General features: G+C 41.0%; 2 protein-coding genes and 1 pseudogene across 6 annotated transcripts in view; 2 read left to right on the top strand and 1 right to left on the bottom strand.

Moving 5' to 3' along the window:
* Positions 1-22,352, top strand: part of LOC146477644 (uncharacterized) — a 36,094-nt gene that overhangs the window by 11,335 nt on the left and 2,407 nt on the right. For all 4 annotated transcript variants that reach the window (XM_085113127.1, XM_085113126.1, XM_085113125.1 and 1 more), the window contains 11 exons: positions 2,462-2,634; positions 3,104-3,238; positions 4,233-4,526; positions 5,664-6,002; positions 6,413-6,712; positions 7,583-7,879; positions 8,558-9,003; positions 9,793-9,887; positions 10,409-10,568; positions 11,768-11,834; positions 12,407-12,681. In XM_085113127.1, coding sequence (XP_084969253.1) covers positions 2,462-2,634; positions 3,104-3,238; positions 4,233-4,526; positions 5,664-6,002; positions 6,413-6,712; positions 7,583-7,879; positions 8,558-9,003; positions 9,793-9,887; positions 10,409-10,568; positions 11,768-11,834; positions 12,407-12,681 — 2,581 coding nt within the window. The remainder of the gene's footprint in view (positions 1-2,461; positions 2,635-3,103; positions 3,239-4,232; positions 4,527-5,663; positions 6,003-6,412; positions 6,713-7,582; positions 7,880-8,557; positions 9,004-9,792; positions 9,888-10,408; positions 10,569-11,767; positions 11,835-12,406; positions 12,682-22,352) is intronic.
* Positions 157-2,192, top strand: LOC146477646 (uncharacterized; annotated as a pseudogene). The gene is made up of 2 exons (XR_014865293.1): positions 157-518; positions 769-2,192. The product of XR_014865293.1 is annotated as an uncharacterized LOC146477646 (transcript).
* LOC146477645 (uncharacterized) lies at positions 15,652-20,556 on the bottom strand. The gene has a single exon (XM_085113113.1). The coding sequence runs from the start codon at positions 19,604-19,606 to the stop codon at positions 17,549-17,551; it is 2,058 nt and encodes a 685-aa protein (XP_084969239.1). The 5' UTR covers positions 19,607-20,556; the 3' UTR covers positions 15,652-17,548.

Raw genomic sequence — 22,352 nt, 5'->3', positions numbered from 1 at the left:
GTTCAGATGTTTTACTTGTAGTACTCTTTAAACAGGGGTTTGTTAAAACATGAAAGAGATTTTTTGACATAGCATCCGTCTGTAATGATCTGTTATATGAAAGGTCAAAGTAAGTAAACGTGTAAAAACAAGAAATAACGTACTATGTGAAATTATAAAATAACTAACATACTACGCGCGTTCTGATTGGTCAATAGAGTTGCCAAACCTATGTACTATTGTACCGGTAAACTCCCGCTGCTCTCCCGCTGGAGATTTCTCGATAATGGCCGACGAGCGCGACGAAAACTTTCCAAACTTCGACATATTGTCAGGCTTTGATGTGCTTTTGCCGCACAATAAAAATTTGGAGCCAAATTCTAAAAAGGAGAGCTTAAATACTGAGACAGAAGAAGAAAGGTCGAGCAAAAAGAGAAGATTTGCCGATGTGGAAAACGAAGAACTTGACTCGATCGTCGAAAATGCACAAGCCAAAAAAACCAAGCAGGCAACACAGTGGGCAGTTTCCGTATTCACAGGTTGGTTTTAATTACATGAATAATCTTTTAGCCTGGCTTTTCACTGAAACTTTTATTTTATAAAATAAACGGCTCAAACTGTATTGATAAACAGTACAAAATTTGTAATTTATTGACGGTTTATATGCCAAAGTCAAAATGTTTACAAATAACTTGAAGCGTTTAAAACAATTAAAACCGACTTCAACCCGAGTACAAGGTATTTGATATTACTGCTCAAATCACAATTCCTCTTTCTCTGTTCACCTAGAGTGGAGTAAACAAAAGGCTATTGGCGTAAGTCTGGCGGAAATGGCGGCCGAAGAGCTGGACAGGAATCTGAGGCAATTCTACGCCGAAGCAAGAAATATAGAAGGCGAAAATTACAGCCGCGCGACTCTTCTCTCCTTAAGAAATGGCATTGAGAGATATCTAAACACACCACCGCACAGTTTAGGAATAAGGTTCACTCACGACCCACGTGTTGTCCTCTCAAACCAAATGCTTGACGCCAAAATTAAGCAGCTTAAGCAAGAAGGCATGCAAAACACCAAGCACAAACCAGCAATAGAAAAAGAAGACCTGGCCAAGCTCAAAACAAGTGAAGTTTTTTCACTCACCAATCCGCTGTCCCTCTTGAGGAACGTCTGGTTTCATGTTTCTCTGTTTTGGTGTCGTCGTGGGTTTGAAGGCCAGAGAAACCTCAAGAAAACAAGCTTTGCGTTTGAGAGAGATGCAACAGGCTGCCCTTTCGTCACCATGACGCACGACGAAACGACAAAGAACCATCCAGGGGGAATTTCAGAAGTGGAGAGCTTCGAAAAAAATGGCTGAATGTACAAAACCACCTGTACAACCGATGGCTATTTTGCTCTGGAAGTCTTCCTCACAAAGCTCAATCCACAATGCGATGCACTATTTCAGTATCCAAAGAGAAATTGGCGCCCTTCAGATAAAGTGTGGTATGAAAATCGGCCACTCGGAAAGAACAAGTTGTCTTCATTTATGAAAGAAATCAGTGCCGAAGCAGGTTTGTCCCGTACCTACACCAACCATTCGGTGAGAGCGACAGTCATAACCCTGTGGGCCAACGCCGGATTAATAGATCGAGAGATCATGGCAATTTCTGGTCACCGCAATGAAGCGAGCTTGCGAAGCTATCACAATCAGCCATCAGTAAATCAGCTTTGAAAGTGCAGCGACGTGTTGACAGTGGCACTTTGCGAAGATGAAGAAGTACAAACATCCGCCGTTCAGCAAAGTTCAGCTACAAGAAGTCCATTCCAGCAGCTGCCGTGTACAAGTTCCACAATAAACATGAACAGCGTCTCGACAGGAATGGCTCACCACAGCACAGTTGCGACGTCCACGGCATACAGCAATATGTTTAATTCATGTAAAATCGGCAGTGTAAACATCACTTTTCATCAGTAACTGCTATCTGCTGATAAAAAGCATTCTTTCGCCAAGGCATTAACCTTTTTAAGCCACATTTTTGTGAGAGTTAGACAGTAATTCAACTTAAAAAACACTTTCATTCATTCGCTCAAACTGCGATGCGTCCTTCGGCGATTCAACAGGTTTATGCTCAAAATAGATCCCGATTTGTGATTGGTTCTCCCGCTTTACTGATGAATTTGAAGAGAATAAACAACTTGATCAAGTTACAAAATAAAAAGCGCCGATTTCTAAGTGTTTTTGTCTAAGTAGTTATTTCATTATTACAAGCTTTCTCGTGTTCTCCCAACATCCCGCGTGGTTTTATTACGCTGGTAAACTTCTGGAAAGTGCGGTCTATTGCTTAAATATGGTTCATCGGCGGTTGTCACGTCAGCCTTGAATGCAGGAGATCGGCCCTCACCGGTGAACCATATTTTCACATAGTACGTTATATCTCGCTTAAACACGTTTACTTAGTTTTATAAAACAGTTTGTCGCAATCTGTATCTGTCTTATTTTATTAGATACCCACTGCAAAGATCATGCTCACAACAACTGGAGAAACGAAAGTTGTACTACATCGAAGTACTTCACTCTAACTACATCGACAATGATCACGTGCGTATTCACGTCAAATATCCCGGATCAAACACTACGAGGTCATTGGATGCTAAAAATCTGTTCCTTTATTCGCCAGGTAAAGCTTTAAATGTGACCGGCGTGGTATATATATAAAAGAGTATGACCAACACAACAGAGAAAGATTCGGATTTTCTGTATGAAACAAATTTTGAAAACTTTAAACGAGTTTAGATGGAGAGAATAAAAAAATGGCAGATTTACTATGTCCGAAAAACCGATTAACTGGACCCACATTACTTAACAACTTGGATAATTGTGACCGATTGAATGGCACAGAAGTAGCAACATAATATGACTACCGTGATATCATCTCATAAAAAGAGAAGCAGGGCAGATGAGGAAGTTCACATTAATGTTCTTAGGAAATAGGATTAATTTTCTTCACAGTTATTGGTTTCAAGAAACACGATAAACTCTTGTGGAAACGAAACGCACTTTCACTAAAAGTAGTGTTTTGAGACATCTTAGGAAGCAATTATTGTTCAATCTCTTCATCAGAATGCTTCAATTTCTGCTTTTCTAAGGCTCCTCGTCCCAAACCACCTGCGTCCTACTGGGACGATGTGATGTAACCTGCGGTGGAGGACTGGAAACCCGCATTACGACAAGAAAAGAACTGCTGAGTGGAGCATGCGTCAAACAAACTGAGGGGATTTATAGTGAGTAACTGGTTCAGTCCTAATTTTTGATTACCACGACCCTCGAAATCTTCCAAACGTTGATACGGCGAAGTGTTAGGATAAGAACCAATTGAGTTCGTATGTTTCTAAGCAAAACACATCAACTATTATTCTGAATTTTTCATAAAAGAGTATGACGTTGTTACCTCCTTGTTTCCTTTAAAAATAAAACACTCCGAACAGCTGAAATTAATTCGCATAACACTGAAAAGTTGTCAGTCGTCGATCGTTTGACACAGTGCGTCAACTGTAATGACCGAGTGCATGCATATGTTCAAGAAGCTCATGTAGTTGCCCTTTAGGATTATTAATATTCTCCTTTTGTGTCCCGTATATTCTTACACATGAGGAAAAGAATCTTTTTCGCACCTAGAGTGTCCTATACCCCACTAGGGAGCCTACATGTATTCATTAGTCAAGATTTTCCATCTTCCTAATGAAATTAATCCCCTCAATGAATAAAATGAACGAAGGAAAAGGAAGTGAATAAACGAACAAGCAAACCAACGAGCGAGCAAAGGGTCAGCTAATAAATGAATGATTGAAGGAATGAAAAATCTGGACTATGTTGACTTATTGATTCACGTTGTTGTTCTTGTTCTTGGGAAATAAACGGAGAACTCGAAGAAAAACCCATAGAGTAAAATAAGTGCTCCCGAACAACAAAATTTAACCCACGTCGTAAGCAAGTCTTATATCACCAGTTATTTTACAAGTTGGAACCTTGGGTCAATGTATTAACTTTGCCCATAAGAGTTTTAAGAGACCAAAATAGCTTTCCATTACTGGGCTTACACCCCGAGTCCGCATGTCTGGGCTCTCAACTTACTGTTTCGCTCAAACCTTCGTCAACCCCCATGACTCTGATTCCTAGCCTCTATTGATGCGGTGTACGTTGAGTCTCACCACTAAATCAGCCCGACCACTCGAGTTATCTGAAAGGAAAAAGCTAATTATTTTGTGTTCAATCTAGAGAAGGCACCTTCCTTACTCGTAGAAGCATACAACATAACTACTTCAACAGCTGTCATAGCTTGGAAACCACTCGAAAGAAATGAATCTGGTGTAATCGATGTGTCTGGATACAGAGTCATTATCAAGTCCAAACAAGACAAAAATCACGTGAAATTTGCTAGCATTAACATCCGTTCACTGCTGTTTGAAGACTTGAAAACTTTCACTAGCTATTGCGTAGCCGTGGAACCGCTGACAGGATTGGCAAGCCTGGAAAAAGATGACTGCTATCATCTAAGAACAGACGATGACAGTAAGACAGCCTTTTTTCTATTTTTCTATATTATATTTGTTCTGCGGGTGAAAGATTAAATAGAGGAAATACTATCTTAGTTACTTACGTAACTTATAATGAGCAGTTGCGAAAACGAAGCCTGAAAAAATTCAGGCTTGAACGGGATTCGAACCCATGGCCTCTACGCTGCCGGTGCGATGCTCTACGAACTGTCAGCTTCCAAGCCAAGTGGGAGCTGGTTGTATTGTTAGTACGTAATATACCCGAGGAGGATGAATAAATGAATATGAACATATAAAATCTTCTATTTAATCTTTCACCAGCATTTCATATAATGGTTATATACATATACTCATATCCAGTAGTAAAAGCATTGGATTTTACCAATATTCAAGATGATGCAAAGGGCGCTCGTCTGTACATTTTGATAACAATTTACAAGTACTAATAGTCAGGTTCATACAATGTTGCGTTGATGTGATGGCCCAACAATTTGTCAGTGACTGATGGTAGCTCATTCAGTTCCGTGTATTATTATTATTATTATTATTATTATTATTATTATTCAGAGGGGACTGATTCTCGACACCTAGAGTATTTTGGCTTGACCCCACAAGGGAAGATGAGCCCTTCCTAAGTCACAGGTGAAAAGAAAGAGTATGGTTTCGAGAATGGAAATGACTCTGTCATGTTACGTATCCTAATAACGTTTGGCCGCCATTGTAGAGTTCGTGGTTTACTAGTAATGCTAGAGTTTCAACGGCAATTCGTTAGATTCCATGTTATTGATCTTTTGAAAAAATTATTGATTTTTATTAACCGTCCATTTTTTGGGAGTGGCGAAGTTGGTGGAATTTTGTCCACCCAAGACAATCTTTAACCATTACTCCCCGCGAATATTCCAATTTCCACGGATGAACCTTCTCATCAGATAAACAGAAAAGAAAATGAACGTGGATAACCCTTCACAACGAAATTAAACGGTTTCTTTATCACAAATGGAAATCATTCAATGACCTTCGCACCAGATGCTTTTTGTCAAATGATTCAAGATATCCCCTTTGAAGCCAATTGTTTTCTCGTGTGTAAAATCCAAGCTTCTAGCCGAGTCTTATTAAAAGTGAACGATTCCTCAGACCCAATTTTGATCTTCAGCTCCAGGTCTGCCACCACAGAATATTACTGCAGAGAACAGAGGTACATTGTCAGTGCTTGTGAAATGGAAGCCAGTTCCTGAACAATATTGTAACGGGATCATCCTCGGTTACAGACTGAGCTGGAAGTTCATGAGTGCAGTAGATCACCAACAGGAACCCAATGGTGAAGAAACAGAAAAGTGGCCGCGTAAAGCCACTGTACTGGGACCTAATGTATTTTTGTTTCTCTTACGTGACGTAAAAGCATTCAGGTGGTATTGCCTCAAGATGTTGGCTTTCACAAGAAAAGGAGATGGTGTTGAAAGTTCCTGTATTTTCATATTGACAGATGAAGACGGTAAGATGCAATACCAACAGTATGGTAGTTGTAAGGCTGGACCTTTTTCTAAAACCTTTCTGTTATTTCCGATGGTGATACGGTTACTTTATATTTCGAAGTTGGGAACCCCGTGGTATAGTGGTTTGTCGGACTCTCGGTCGGAAGACTTGAGTCCCTGTGGTTCGACGCTAGGTCGATCTCTATATCGTCGTGTTTTTTTTTTTCAAGAAATCATAGTCCACATTGTCTGTCTGCACCCAGGCGTAGAAATAAGTACTATGACAAATTGCTACGCAGCGCCTGCAGTTGTATACTACCAAAATGGTAAGGGATTTATTCGCCGCAATGGCAAACTAATGTAAATTATTACACAGCAAAGTGAGCTGCTAATAGTTGACGAAGACGGTAAAGAACTTCTTTCTTTTCAGTTCCCAGCCAAGCTCCAATTAATGTGACCACCAAGCCATTAAATTCCACGTCATTCTCCGTTACCTGGCAACAAGCACCCCCAGACCACGTGCATGGAATTGTTCTTGGGTACAAAGTATTACTCGAAAACATGGCGGACGGGTCATTACTGTTCACTGAGAATGTGAATGTTAATCAAACTCAGGTTACCTTGAATGGATCCAGGGAGGTGTCAACATTCTGCGTGAGAGTCTTGGCTTTTACAAGGAAGGGCGACGGAAAGGCGAGTAGCTGTACTGAGGCGTGGACGTGGTCTGAAGGTAAGATGTTTAATGATTGTGACAGTCAATTCAGTAGCACACTCTCTCCCCATTCTCTACCCTTTCCGCTTATTTTTATCTACTTCTTTCGTCTCGGATAGCTGACTTGCTGACAGTTTGTGGTCGGGGATATGCTTAGGGACAAGGTGACAAGTTAAGATGAACACGAGCTTAACGTTTGTGATAATGCTCGCACAACAAGAACTGAATTGCTTCAGGAACCTCTACAGTTTCGCTTCCCTCGTGGATGCAAAACTCGGTAAACGCACGCTAACATGAAACAATTCTTGATTGTTCTCATTTGTACCCGTAAACGCGAATCTTAGGTTTCATTTGTCTGCAATTGGTCAAAATGCGTCACGTGACTTTACGCACCATTTAAATGTGGGGCCTAGGAGGTGATATTTGCAAGTGGTAAATTCCTATTTAAAAAACTAGTGTCGCCTCGTGTAAATTCCATAAAAGACAAAATTAGAAAATCTAAACTGAATGTAAAAACCTTTAACGTCGAAATAGACTGGAACATCAGCATAGTTGTCTGCGGACAAGTATCCGTGATAATTTCGCGGCAAGGAAAGGTTATTGTTTATAAGGATTACACTCATCTTAGACTCTCTGACCACACGCGAAATTTCGTAATGAGCCCTTTGCAGCTAATGGTCACATGGTAAAAAAAATTTACCATGCTGGAGAGTAAGCTATGCAGTGGGACGTCCAAAACAAAGAAAATTGAAATTTGACTGGATTAAGTCGCTATGTTTTGGATGTTGCAGTGAGCAACTTGCTCTCCTCCAGTATGGCGGATTCTGACCCATGTGACCGTTGGATGCAAAGGGCACATTACCTCCGCATCTTCTCTATTACCCGCAGAGACCTTGTTTCCTGATATGAAAGCAACAAACCACGGCAGCCCGTCAAGCATTACGATCACGTGGGGTGCACCACGTGACCAAGTCATTCATCAACTGAGACATTATCGCGTGACCTATGAAATAGTCAGCGAGGCTGGTCTGCCAGTGGTGAACTCGTCCATGTTTTCCGTGAACGTAACTGCAGATTCAAAGCAACTGTCATTGGATGGGCTGAAAACCTACACCGTTTACAAGATTAAGGTGGAGTCTGTTAGTTTAGATGGAAAAGTGCACAACGAGAAAATACTCATTGCAGGTAAGCTATCAGGCTCCTTGGTTTCCTTTTTATTCCAAGCAATGAGGTATGACTCCTTTTTCTGGAGCGCATGTGTTGATGTCTGAATTACACCTACGTGTTTGTTGCATCAAACAAACACCTATTACCAAAGTTTTGGCACAAAGGTTCATGGTAAAAGTTTGCCCTAACTGAATTTTTAAATTTCTTGACAAAGAAGTGGACAAGGGAAGCCATAATCATCCAAAGCTAAGCTTAACCAGTAGCTTTGTTTCTACAACAGTAGATAGTGGCATTTTGGAAAACCAGTGTGCCGCATCGCTATTCGCGTTAGTCCTTTTTGTCCATCACGTTTACTTCTAACCGCCATCGAAAGCGCTTGTAACCAGAATATCACAACGTTAAGTTGCCGTTTCAATCCCTGAAATACTTAATGTGTTACTTCCAGAAATCGCATCCTTTAACTACAACCTTTATCGAGGGTTGTACAGAGGGGGGTCTCTTGCACGGTTCACGAACAGAAAAAATAGCAAATCACGGATCACAGAAATGAAAATTTTCAAGCTCTTCACGGGTCACGCAAAACCTTCAGGTCACGGATTACGAAGAATAATTTATTACATTCACGTTTCACGGAAAATAAAATCAGCTAATCACGCATCACGAAAATACCCCTGTACGACCCTCTTTATCTTTCAGAAACTTGTCGTTGTCCACATTTGATGTTAGCCAACTGGATTCCAAAACCCCCCTACGTAATCAAAGACAACTCAACCTCAAAACCACGTGGTTTAATCCCAGAGATACTGGCGCATATGCTCCAAAGTTCATGCGGTACATGCTTTAGCTACAAGACATGGAACATCACTTACACGATGAACACAACGAAAAGCCTCCTCGAGCCTGACATCCAAGCGGCGGTGGATTTCCGCTTCCCAGTCAGGTCGGCGATTGGTAGGACAAAATACAGGGGCTCTTACACATATGTTCCTCTTATAACCGTTCCTGGTGTTGCTGTGATGACAAGAAAGAAGACGCCGATGGGATACGCACGGGATGTGGGTCATTCTGTGTTTGGATGCTGGCCTATTTTTGCAATTAGCTATGTAATGGCAATATTGACTGGCATCGTCATCTGGTTTGTGGTAAGTAACTAAAAGCTGAACAACGGCAGTGTGGGCTATCCCTCGCCAACCCCGCCCTCCCATGAAAATTGCCTATTTTTGTCAAGATTCAGTACAAATTCTTGGCCCGGTTGTTCGAAAGCCGACTGAAACTAATCCCCTGTTAAAAACTCAATTAACCGTGGTTTTCATCTCGCTCGTTAAAAAATATTTTTAAAAGCTAATTTTAAGCCAATGGTAAAGAAAAGTCCAAGTCAAAAATATTTTTGAAGAATCTTCATTGATTAGTTCACATCAACCAGGGATTTGCTTAATCGGGTTTAGTTGGGCTTTGAACTAGTTCTGAAACACACTCCACGGTATTTCAGTGTTTGTGTACCCGAGGAAATAAGCAGTTTTGTGGGCTGGCTCACTTTGCTTCGAACAAAGGATACTTCCACTCCAAGTCGTCTTCAATATTCCTTGTTTTAATCTGGTCGCCGCAAAGGTGGAAACTACTGAAAAGCTTTTGTCTACGAATACTATTCTTTGTTTCCCTTTATCTCGCACACAAAAAAGGTCGAAAGCGCATTCATTATGATGCTTTTCCCCAGCTGTATAAAACAAAACGATAAAGTCGTCTCCCATTTCACCTGCTTACCCATACAAGAAGAAGTTTTCGAAATTCTCCACTTCTGAAAGAGCTCTTTAAAGTTTTTCATTATCAATATGAGCGTTTCCAGCGTGCGCCAGAACGCAGTCATGTTCAGTGTAATTGATTCCATAGCTCTAACCTTTGATTTAATATTCGATATGTATTCTACATTTTAGGAATTCAAGTCCAATTCTAAGCACTTCTTCCAACACTTTCACAAAGGAGTTGTAGAAGGAATATGGTGGTCGTTTGTTACCATGACAACCGTGGGGTAAGACGAAACTTAAGCCGTTTCTAATTTAACTTTCATCGTCTGCTTTGTCCAAGCAACATGATCAGTCTGATCAAAAAAGGTTGAAAGTTTAAGTTTTTACAGATTGCAAACCATAGGGACAATTACACCGGGACACAAGGCTGTTGGGGCGTGTTGCAGAGCTGTGTGTCTGTATCATGGAACAAACTTTTTGAGCATTCAAAGGAGGAAACTTGTTGCAAGTACAACCCGAGTTGATCTATGTACGTTTGGGTCTCAGGAAAAATAATAACACATGATCTAACAGGACCAGATCTGGGGATATAAGTCATGGTCAATTTAAACTGGGTTGAATTCTCAAGGACCTTACAGCACCGGTGATTTTGGATGAAGATGGTTAGTTTACATGAAGGGGTTTTTGACGATGGACCAAGTCTCGTCTTGAGTGCATATCTTTATCGAAAGACGAATTAAACTAAAAAAACATGTATCGTGATCCGTTACCTGATGTCCACTTTTTCCTTGTTTTGTGTTTCTAGGTATGGCGATAGGTTCCCCAAGACAATTATAGGCCGATCCATCGCTATCTTGTGGTTCCTTACTGGAATCGTGTTGTCTTCTCTACTCATTAGCTCTCTCACATCCTCCATGTCTGTGCGGATTCTTGACCAGCATTTAAATGTGGCTCGCGGTAAAAAGGTAACTTATTGCAATTTCCCTAGCAATTGCAGTTTCCCGCCGTTATTTTACTGCAACAAAGCTATAGTGATTCTCCTCGCGCGCGAGTTGGCCCAGGCAAATGAGAGAAAACAGCTTATTATGCCATACTCTCCTCCTGGGTCTTAAGGCCAGGATAACTTGTCTTGTGATGGATCAGAGAATTAACTCTGCAGTGTATGTTGATATGATTTGATCACCATTGCTCTTCTAACTGAGCCACCGGGCCAGACACGAACAAGTCGTTGGTGATCATGGTGGTAATTGCGGAAATGTAAATTACAACTATAGAAATGTGAATTACCACCATGATCACCCACGACTTGCTCGTGTCTGGTCTCTTAGTTCAGTCGGTAGAGCAATGGTGATCAAACCCGAAGATGGTGGGTTCAATTCCCGCAAATGGAAAATATTTTTTGTTTGCTTCGTGTGGTCTCCCATTTCCTTACTAACGGCTAACGCTCATTTAAAAATTCATGGGTTCACTTAGCACTACAAGTCCTACAACATACGCTGCAGAGTTAATTCTCCGATCCATTATTTGTGTCATTTGTGCTAGGGGCACAACATTCATTGTACCTTCTCTTGCCCAGCATTAAAGGCTAGCCTATCTGAGAGCGAGCCGTTTACCAGTAACAATGGGAGTCTCTGAAAATGACATTGCTAGGCCCTATTTTTGGAATGAACAAGAGATTGGTATAAAAGTGATGGTATATTGTAAGCCTGGTGAATGAACGAAAATGATTTATTACTCAAAGTGACAAGGGCATACTTGGAAAAAAGGAAATCCGAGTACTCCTATCAGTCGAACCTAAGACCTTCCGATTACTAGTTCGGGTGCTCTACCACTGAGCTACAGGAGACTCGTGGCTGCTAAGGTCATTAAACTATAGGTTCATGGGTCAAACATCCTGCATACTGCTAGGAGTTAAATGTCAATGTGTGGCATATGCGCAAAGGAACAAATGTGGTGGTAGATTTTAAGCCTGGTGAATGAATGAGAATGATGCATTACTTAAAGTGATACTCGAAAAGGGAAATCCGAGTGCTCCTATCAGGAGTCGAACCTATTTTTAAAAGACCTTCCGATTACTATTACGGATCTTGGACCCTGTAACGAACAAGAGATTGTGGATACGCAAGTGGAAGGCGTCACTAATTTTTGCGTTGTTTCTCCGCAGGTCGGCTCGCTGGCTCAGTTTCCAGAATATGACATTCTCATCCGATACATATCGAAAGCAGGCAGAAGTAAGTTCACGACAACAATTGTTGTGACAGTAAGAGGTTAACACCTAGTTAAACATTGATCTTCATCTGTGTTGGCTGAGGCCTCCTAACCGGCGACATACAACCGATCATTGTTGCCGTCAATCATCCTTACGCTAAATAGCGTCGGGGAACAAGAAAGCTTGTAGCAGAGACCATAACATGCTCCTACTAGAAATACGTGACTCGCAAAACCTCGCGAAGCTAGGGCTGGGTGGACAGTTTATTCGAAGTGATGTTGTCTTTTGTCTTTGCTCTGTGGTTTTCTGATGTCTCCTTCTTCTTCGCTCGGCGAATCTGTCTTGTCCTTTGTGCGTCCTCTTGTGGTTCATTTGCACTGTTGCCAGGCAACAGCACGGACACCTTCAACGATATATATAAATATATTTTTCGCTCGAATTCGCGCGGCTTAGCTCCGCTCGGGCCTTTGGCTCGACAAATTTATTACCCTCGATACGCTCTGGCCGAAATCAGTGATATTTCATATTTTTCAAAGTTTAAAATTTTGATCTCAACCACATTTTCATTTTCTTTATCAATCCCTTTCTGTAAAGGTAGCACCTTCCCCTCCCTAGAGAGGCTTGTTGATGGTCTTAGGCAAGGCGAAGTTGATGGCATCCTAGTGGATCTATACACAGCACATTACAGAAGTGATTTGTTCAATGTGTCTTGGATAACAGTAACTCGAATATTGCCATACGAGTTTACAACTGGCGTGGTAATAAGTGGTAATGCAGCTAAACTTGAGCGACATTTTCGGGATTATGTTGGAAATAAGGCGAGAGTTGTCACCGATATACTACAGAAAACAAACCAAGAGAATAATAAGGTACCACACAATTTCAAATACAATAATGAAGTAGAGTTTGCTAAGTTAGCTTCAAAACGGTAGAGCTTTACCTTTTTGGAGAGGCATCTTAACTTTGCACTGTCCAATTCCCCACAACTACAGACTATTAAAAAAATTATCTCAACTCTACTAGAAGATGATCATGTCATTTTTTAAGCTAAATAGTCTTTGCCACCTGAAGTCCTTTGCTCAGCCTGAAACAATAAACATCACTGCGAGGCTCCGGGGAATAAACCCTTATAAACTCTACAATTTATTCCCCGGAGCCTCGAAGTGATGTTATTGTTTCAGGTTGAATTTTAATATATCGAAATTGGGCTATTTTAGGTACTTCATGTTACATGCGGGAAGGCTGGGCACAAACTTCAGGCGCTATAACTGCTGGCATCGTTTTGTCTTTTGGAGAAGGGGGGGGGGGGGGGGAGGGGGCGAAGGCGAAGAGGAATAATATAGCGACATTATACAAAAGTAACGGAGTTGCTGTGTTCTACGTAAAGTAGCTTCTGGAAGTTTTCCACATTAAAATGTAGGTCCACATCGCAGCTGCTCCTTGTCGCCATTGTTTTTTTCAACAGTCCTGCGACTCCACAAACGATTCTAGCCTCACGAATCCAAATGTTTCGTGTCCAGACTCCTCACAGTTTCTGGACATTCAATTACAACGAACTGTGGCACGAAAAAATTCGTATATTGATAAGGTTGGAAAAACGATGTTTTTTGGTCTTATGCTGTTTCTTTATACAAAGATATTTTAAAAAAGAACATCTTTTCTTAAAAGAAAAGGTGTTCTTTTTTCCAGTATAAAGTGAATACATGGGACACATTATGAGTTATCCGATAAGTAAATGGACATTAGGGTTGAACTGAGCTCTGGATGTCGTCAAGTTCCCTTTATCTTTTGTTACCGTTTAAAAGAAGTAATCATGAAATTACGTATGCAAGAGTTTCCGGCAAAATGAAATTCCAGCCGCAGTGAATTGTTGCCAGTATTCAAGTTCAGATGTTTTAACAGAAAACTTTTCCCTTCAGGCAGTTCATGAGAAAAAAAAAATTAAACGTTAATTTAAAGCTGAGGACAATGCTTACAGCTTCCGTCATCATTGAGTTCCGGGTGGACAATAGGCCCTTTAAGAGTTGTCTTGAACGTCATTATGAAGGCGGGGCTTCGTGCATGGTTTTATTATGAAAGTTAGTTTTCATTCATTTACAGACAAATTTCTAACTCGCTTTCGTAATGAGGTTCCAAGCAAAACAGAAATAGCGGAACCATTCGCCGAGCTATTGTCTTCAAAACTACTAATTGAAGCAATGTCATGTTTCATTTGCATTTTTCTTCCTGCTCACTTAAAAGCATTACAACGTTTAAAAAGTTCCTTTGAAATACAACTCTCCAAGACCGAAGACGCGGACTATAAGACGAGACATTGCGACAAAGAATCCCATTCTCCAAGTAAGCGGAAATCACATTTGGTCAGTCGAAGGCTCACATCCCATCATGAACGACTCGGCTGCGTTTTTTGGTCTTCACAACACCACGCAAGTTCCATATACCTTTAGGGCTGGTTTCTTCGTCGCCCTTCTCGTTGTCGCGTTGGTGTCTGTAACAGGCAATGTTCTTCTAATAATCACCTTTCTCAAAACACTGAACCTCCGTATCAGCACCAACTACTACATCACCAGCATGGCAATCTCCGACCTACTTTCGGTGGCAACTAATATGGCATTGTTTACAAAGAGCAGCCATTCGATTTTTCAACACTCATTGTCTTCATTTGATTGCAAGTTTAAAATTTACTCATCGTACGTATCCTATTCAGTATCGATTATAAGCCTTGTGCTCATAACTGTGGACAGATTTGTTGCTACTGTGTTTCCCATGAAAGTAGCTATAATAACAAGAAAGATCAGGGCGGTTTTCATTCTGCTAACGTGGGTTTTATCAATGGGAATTATTTACCCACTGTTCCACTTTTCACGAACGGCAACGAAAGCACTGAGACCATATCTCTGTCAGACGGACATGAACATAAACAGGGTGCCAAGGACCATTTACTTCATGGTGGGTTTTGTGCTACTTTACTGTGTACCTCTCGTCATTATTTCCATTCTCAGTTACCGAATCATCAAATCCTCCAGGAGAGCAAATCCGGTGATTGAAGGAAACAGACATGTCCGTTCAAGAAGACGTGAAAGGAACGAACGACTCTTGAAGACGGTACTTTCGATCAATGTTTCCTTTTTCATCTGTTGGACGGCGTACTTCTCCGTTTCATGTCTTTTATTATTCCTTAAGAGTGTCAAAGGAGACTCATTCGAAATGTTTTTTATGGTTGTCTACTACTTCATTCCTTTTGTTAGTACTACTGTTAATCCCGTAGTATTATTTACGTTCAGTACAAACTATCGACAAGCGCTGAAGAATTGTTTACCCCATGTCACTTGCGTCTCATGCGCGAACATTTTGCGCCTTAACAAAATTGATGCAGGGAAGGCTGATGTGAAAACAGTGGACCTTCTAGAACTACAAACATTCTGACGGGCGGACTAGAAGGCTTTAAGCAATGTTGAAAATTTAGTATTTAGGAGATGTGGTATTGATCCCGAACGTGCAGGTGCCCATCGCTCATTACAGACAGTTCTGTTTGAGAATCTGTAAATTTAGCATATCTGTATTTGTCGTCTTTCTTTGTAGACTCTTTGTCAGTCGAAGTTATGATAACATTACCCAAGTTTTAATTCACTACAACTGATGGGTAGTAAAAAGCGCTTAGTTACTGATGAACTGTCCCCTGTGAAAACCAGGATGGAAAGAAACAGTAAAGGCGGACTTTCGTGTTCTGATTCGCTTATTTCAAGAAATGACTTTTCCACGATGTAGACGGACATTATGGCAGATACAGTAAATACCCAGCAAATGTAGAAAATTACATAGGAGTGGTATATCGCTGGTAGAGAACAAGGAAAGGTTTTTTAGCTTAATCATAATGAATATTTCACCAACATTAAACTTGCACCAGACGTTCGTCGCTAAATAATTGTAAAATATTAATAGCAATTTCGAAGTGTGGAAATGGGCGGGCTTGGCACACGCTATAATTTGTGTCGGCGAAATTTTGCGCGCGCAGTATTGTGCCAGTTGTGTATACTGGTTGTAGGTTTCATAAAAAATTTTAAATGTAAACTTACGACTTTAATCACTAGCTTTCTCTTACATTTTCTTAATAAAAATAAGAAGTACTTTTTGCGTTACGAAAATTTTATATGGAACATAAAAAATGCAATGGAATTATAATCAGGAAAAAATGGAAACCAAATATGAACATACAAAATCAACACATCACAGGAAGGAAGTCTACCTCTAATAATTTCTTTTTGTGACTTTGGTCATAGCCACCGCAAAGATGACTTCAGCGCCCCAAACATCACGGACGCCACAGAGGTCAAAACAAGTGTTCGATGTTAATAGTTTTTTCTTATCAAGGGGAATCAAAAAAAAAAAAAAAAAAAAAAAAAAAAGCAGGATTGGACGGGATTCGAAAACAAGGCTTTTTTTTCGCAACTGCTTAAACTGCGTAAATAACTGCAAGGGTCTTTCTTCTACTTAATCTGCCACCCGCAGTTCAAATATTTCATATATTAACATTAATTTATTCATCCTTCATGGGTATATTACGAACTCACAAATATGACCAGCTCCTAGTTGGCTTGATAGTTCAGTTGGTAGAGCACTGCACCGGTATCACAGAGGTCATGGGTTCGAATCCCGTTCAATCCTGAATTTTTTTAGGCTTTCTTTTCGCGTCTACTTAAGTAGCGTAAAAAGCTGCGAGGGTCTTTCTTCAATTTAATCTGCCACCAGCAGTTCAATTATATGTTTCGTATTCACGAAAATGTTAATTGTTAAACAAGAAGTTCCGCTATAAAAGGGCAAGCCCCTCCTTCATTTCACACCTTTATGGGCGTAAGATGCAAATTAAGACGCCGTTCAGTCGTGGAAAGTTGTTGACTCAAGCGTCCTCTGAAAAATATGCCTCAAAATTTTGTAATATCACTACAGCAATATAAGATATCAAGTTCTTATTTGTTTAACAAGGGCTATTCTGAAAACTAAGCCAATTCTATCAGTAAAAGCCGAAGAAAAAGACATGTTGTTTGCTAGTTGCCTACGCTCTGGTAGTTGATTGACAACTGAAGGTGAGATTGGCCTGGCCAGGCCCCTTTGATACCGGAACTTCCTGTTCAAGTTTTTTTTAGCTTTACTGCAACGTTCTTTAATCAGTATTCAAGATCACTCTAAATCATGCTCCGAAGCCGATCATTTTGACTTGGCTCATTTGTGGTTTGTCAATCTTAGTTTTTGCTGTATTTCTACTCAGAACCAATCACGCCACTGTTCAATGATGTCTTTTAGTGTTTTTGCGGTTGTGAGATCAGATTTGTACCTCCCACCTTTTGAAGGAGCCTCCAGCAGCGACCATTAGTCTCATGCTAATCTCGTCTCACCTACCCAACCCACGAACGAATGCATAAATGCATGACACGGTGAGTGATGACTGCCAAGGTTTCTAATGCCCCCCAGTGTTTTAACGTCCCCATTTGTAGCGGGTCCACTAGTTCCTTGTTGCCACTGGAGCGACGTGAAGGTTTAACAATTTGCAGATCTCTTGGCCATGCCAGCATCTTCTTCCTTGGTACTTTTAAATCTAATCCTCTGAGTGTTTTGGTATGATCGGGATCTTAACCCGCCATCAACCGTAATGCAATCCGCCTGGTTCCAAACCAACTAACACTGAACCAGCGATTGTGTTTGGCCACATTTGAATTAAATGTTTTTTCTTTATGCTATTCACTTTCCAAACAGCTTGTCTAGCTCCATTCTGAACTTGAATACGTCAAACATGTTTGTCATCCTCAAGCTCTGCTCTAAACACCTGTAGAAGTATTCTGGACATTCTCCACGAAGTTGTTGCAGGTCAATCAGCGTCTGCCCATTCATTTCCGAAATATCTTCAGTGCAAACTTTTCCTAATCCAATTTCTTTCAGCCATTGTTTCACGTCTTCATTTGTCCAGCCAGACACGGCAGCAGCTGGGGCGGCAACAGCATCTGCTGAAGCTGGACGAATCTCGGACTCCACTGGTCCGTCTGTCACGTCATCATCTTTCCCTCTTCCTTTTAACTCTTTGACCAGCTTTGTCATACCATCTTCAATGGCCGGCTTACTACGAAAGTCGAACCACAGCTTTGTTCCCAGAAGCATTCCCAACCAGCCATCTGCTTTGTACTTAGGTTGCATCATCAAAGGAATGACGTCCTTTCTCAGCTGATACGCATACTCGGCCTCTGATCGGCAGTTAGGACTTTCTTTGTATTTCTGTGACACACAGACCAGAACAACAGCAGAATTCTCTACAGCCTTTGCCATTGCCTCTAGTGTAGAGCCACCCATCTGCTCCAGGTCCATCCACACTCTGTATCCACTCGCTTGAAGCCTATTTTTCACTTCTATCAACACTTCCTGGTTATCCCATTGGTAGCTGATCATCACGTGATTACGGGTTGCTTCCCCCTTCTCCATATTTCTCGATGTCTTCACTTCCAGCTCCCATAATGCTCCCGCGGCTGCCTTTTGAACTTCTGGATCTTTACTGTACTGCAACTGACGCAACATCTTCAAAGCTCCCGCCTCTTGTCTAATGGCTTCCTTGTTGTTGTCATCAAAAGCTAACATCCACAAGGCTCTCAATGCACTTGCCTTTTCTTCACGTTCTCTAGACGTTCTGAGCACAGCCATCAAAACACGCACCGCTCCTTTATGTCCCAGAACCGTCTTGTTCGTGTCATTAATCGCGAGATGGCTCAGTCCTTCTGCAAGTTCCTTTGCAGAATATCCGTTTGATCGGCGATATTTTGTTTGCCACGCTTCATTTAATATTTTAATAATAAAACTAAGCACGTACTCGTCAGCTAAAATAAGATGATTGGTTTCTTCAACGACTAGGTAGGCCAGGCAAAGCAAGGATGAAGCAGCTATTCTTGGCATTTTTACGTTGGCAAAGCGAAGCAAAGTTTCCTCACTATAGGCAAATAACTCACGGTCTCTTAGTCGTTGGGATATGTTGTGTAAAATTCCAACACAACAGCCTATTATTTCAACTGGCTCCGAGTCTTTATTTCCGTTTTCCCAGTTAACATTTTCAGCATCAATTCGTTGGATGTTTTCGAGACACATTGAAACCACGCCTACCTTTGCACACGCCGAAGAAAAGCCGTGGTGAAAATCTGAAAAGTTTTGCATTGTTCCTAAAATAATTCCCAGACAATCAAAGAAAGGGTTTTGTGTTGTTCCCAAGGCGTTTGACAACCAATCAAAACAAGCCAAGTCCTCCATTCGTTTATCATTGAACTCGTAGTAATCTTCAAAACAATTCTGCGCGAAGCTGTACAAAACTGATGCACCTTCGATATCGACGATAAAATCGACAAGTGTGGTGAATCGCTCACCTCCAGAAGCCCCAGCAGACTTGACGGCATCAAAGCTCATGTCATACAAACCGTCGACGACTTCACTCAGACTAGAATATGCATCGGCGGATTGACAGTGGTCAAAGTTTCGTAGCGCTTCAATCCAATCAAACATCGTTTGAAGACTAGCAGCTAGCTCAGAAGGGTTTAGCTTGTATCTTAAACTTTTACGATTACCACCGTGTAGAGCTTGCGAATTTATGTTGGCTGGCAATGTAATCGCCTCAGTTCTTTCTTTAGCGTGAACAAATTCCTGAACTTGGGCCGATATCTGTGGTTGAGAAACTTGCTCGTTCGTCGGTAATGAATCCGTAGACTTGTGCGTAGCTATGTGTTGGCCGTTAGCCCTATAACGCTGTTTTGATACGCGGAGACCCATAATGACGCGAAGTCAAGAAAATTGCTGCACACCAATGTCAAACAACAGTTTGTACTAATATCGAATGCATGACACCAATTCATGCGGAGATGAGGTCATTGTTTTACGCAGCTCTTACAACGGCTCACAAGATTGGCTGAAAAACAATCGAGGTGCGACAAACAAACAATAGAAACAAAACAGAGTTGCGTGACTAAACAGACCTCGTTCTTTCTATGTGCCCTTTACAAACCAGGTGATATTCTCAGGAGAATCGATCCTTTAGCGTCTTGAATGCAAAGAATGCATGCATAAATATGACCAATCCTAAAACAGACTATTCCCTAGAGAACCGTCACATGTTCTGTAATAGGGCAACAAAACAACGACACAAATAAAGGGTTTCGAATTGTCTTTGCGAACATTCGCGAGCATGCGAGCACTGTTTTTATTGCGAGCACGAGCACTTCGTAAATTTTCCGCTAGCAGCAAAGCTTTAGACGTTGTTTTTATTAGAATGCGCCACTTTTACATGTTATCGCTATCCTGGTTATGGCATGTATAAAATTTCGTTAACTTATGTTATTGTCCTTGCCTTCAACTGAACTTAGTACTGAATTCCAATGAATCTGGCTGTAACGGAGAGATACATTTATTTTTGTACCAAAAAAAACCTACAAAGCGCGATTTACGTAATTTCGAGCAATCCGAGCATGCGAGCAGCTGCGAAAATTTTGCGAGCACGAGCAAGCGAGCACTTGTTTACTTTTTGCGAGCAAATCGAGTAAAGGCCAAATTTTGGGAGCACTAGAAAATTTTAAGATACCATTTGTACAAATGGAACGGTAATTTCTGTTCGAATACTTTGGGACTTCCAAAGGTCGTCTGTCTGTTACAGAAAATTTCCGTTTAATCCGCACGCACCATTCACATTTCAACTAATTAAACCGAAAATTTTGGTTAAATGGAAAGCGCCCCTGGTCTCTGCAATCCCTAACGATTCTGTAAAATCGATACCCTTTTTCGGACAAAAATGGTTAAAATCTTTACGGCTATTCCAAAGCAAAATGGTTAAAAGCTATACCTTATTTCAGACAAAAACGGCTCAAAAAACGTTACCCTTTGGTGCCGCAAATACCTTTATAGCCTATATAGGGGAGTACCCTGGGGGAATGTCAGAAAAAGCACAGATATACACTTCCAAACTTCAAGGTTTTGTCACCAGTTGTAATTATTTGCTTGTAAGTACGGGAATTAAAGTTTTGATTAAAGTGCATACACGGTTCATCTTAAATTCAAGGTGTTTTTCCATTTTACACAGCTGATAAGTCTCGTTGAGTTTTAAACATGTTAAATTTGTTAAAGTTTAGGTTAGAAGGCCCAAGTTGAGTGACTTCATGCCAACTACCCTCTGAAGCTTCTATCTCGAATAAAAAAAAAAGATGGACTTATTTGCTCTTCAGTTTGCGTGCATGCTATTACTAAATGGCCTACTCAATTTAGACTACTATTACTGGTCTTAAATAAGGACGTCTTTTGTTTAAACTGAGGTTGACTGTTCTTAATTTCTTAAAGAATTGAAGCAGGAATGTTTTTTTGTTTCGTCAGAATTGACAAAATGAGGCATTTTGCAGAAAATTGCGACAAAACCAACTACAAGACAGCTTTACTGCCGATGTCAAACAACAATCCGTGTAAAGTGAGGTTTAAAATTGCGCTGATGAGGTCTACTTATTTATTACTACCAAGTCCTTTTAAAATCGATTGACTAGCTCTGAGAAGTTAAACTGCTACGTTTAACATTGTATCAATGGCGTTTCCAGAATCCTTCGGCTCTTTAACAAACGGTTGGTCGCCAGGTGAGACTCTGTTTGGCTAAAGCGCCTAAGGATTCTGGGAAATTATATCAGCTTGTGAATATACCCCCTCTTCTCATCGCTTGCGGCCATTCAGGGACGTTCGCGCATTTTTGTGATTTTGTTCTTTCTTAGGATCAACTTTGGTCCTTCGGTTGTCTATGCTGTTATGTGAAAAGAGTGTCGTCGAGAGGGAGGAAGGAGGCAATCGGAAAATGAAAAAGAGCTCAAACGGCACTTGTTGCCTCATATTCAATTGTGAATATAATACGAATAAAAACATTTGTTGTTCTGCAAGCGGCGGTCATCTTGAATAACTTAAGCGGAGTCTTCTTTTGCGAGGAAAGGGACCGAGTTGTGAATTTTCCGACAGCGTACTGAGAACAATAAAAAGTAACCTTGCCTAGTGTGGATAACACCTTTTCCGTCTGGAAAGCCGAAAAAGGCCCCTGCTCTTGCAGCCGGGCTTACTGAATCCTTACGAACCGCTTCGTGGAAAAGGATTGGAGTTTCACCACAATTACGAATCCAAAGAACCGATTGTATTGGAGGCTAAGGCTGGGTTCAGACGCCCTACATGCACCTTTTACATTTGCCGTATCTAATACGTTTTCGCTTGTATTTTCAATAAGCTCTGCAGGCGCGTAGCTAAGGTTCGATAGGAATGTTCGTTGAGCCCCAAATCCTGCTGAGCGCCGGAGGCGCTCTTACTAGGGGGGTCCGGGGGCATGTTCCCCCCGAAATTTTTGAAAATCTAGGTTCCCAGAAACCTCATTTCCTACATTTTGAGACCCATTTTAGGCAATCACAACTTGTTTTTACAGCAGCTTTTCAAGCTATATACATCATTTCGAGGGCATAATCGTTTCAACTTAAACAAGAAAGTTCAATGTACATTCCACGCCCTGTCA

The sequence above is a fragment of the Pavona decussata genome, unplaced genomic scaffold, assembly GCF_977016875.1.
Source record: "Pavona decussata unplaced genomic scaffold, jaPavDecu1.1 SCAFFOLD_69, whole genome shotgun sequence".
NCBI lineage: Eukaryota > Metazoa > Cnidaria > Anthozoa > Scleractinia > Agariciidae > Pavona > Pavona decussata.
Note: the sequence above shows the minus strand (reverse complement) of the source record. Positions and strands in the feature narration are given on the sequence as shown.

Coding starts and splice junctions, on each gene's coding strand:
- LOC146477645 (XM_085113113.1), bottom strand. CDS start 19,606: ATGGGTCTCCGCGTATCAAAACAGCGTTATAGGGCTAACGGCCAACAC.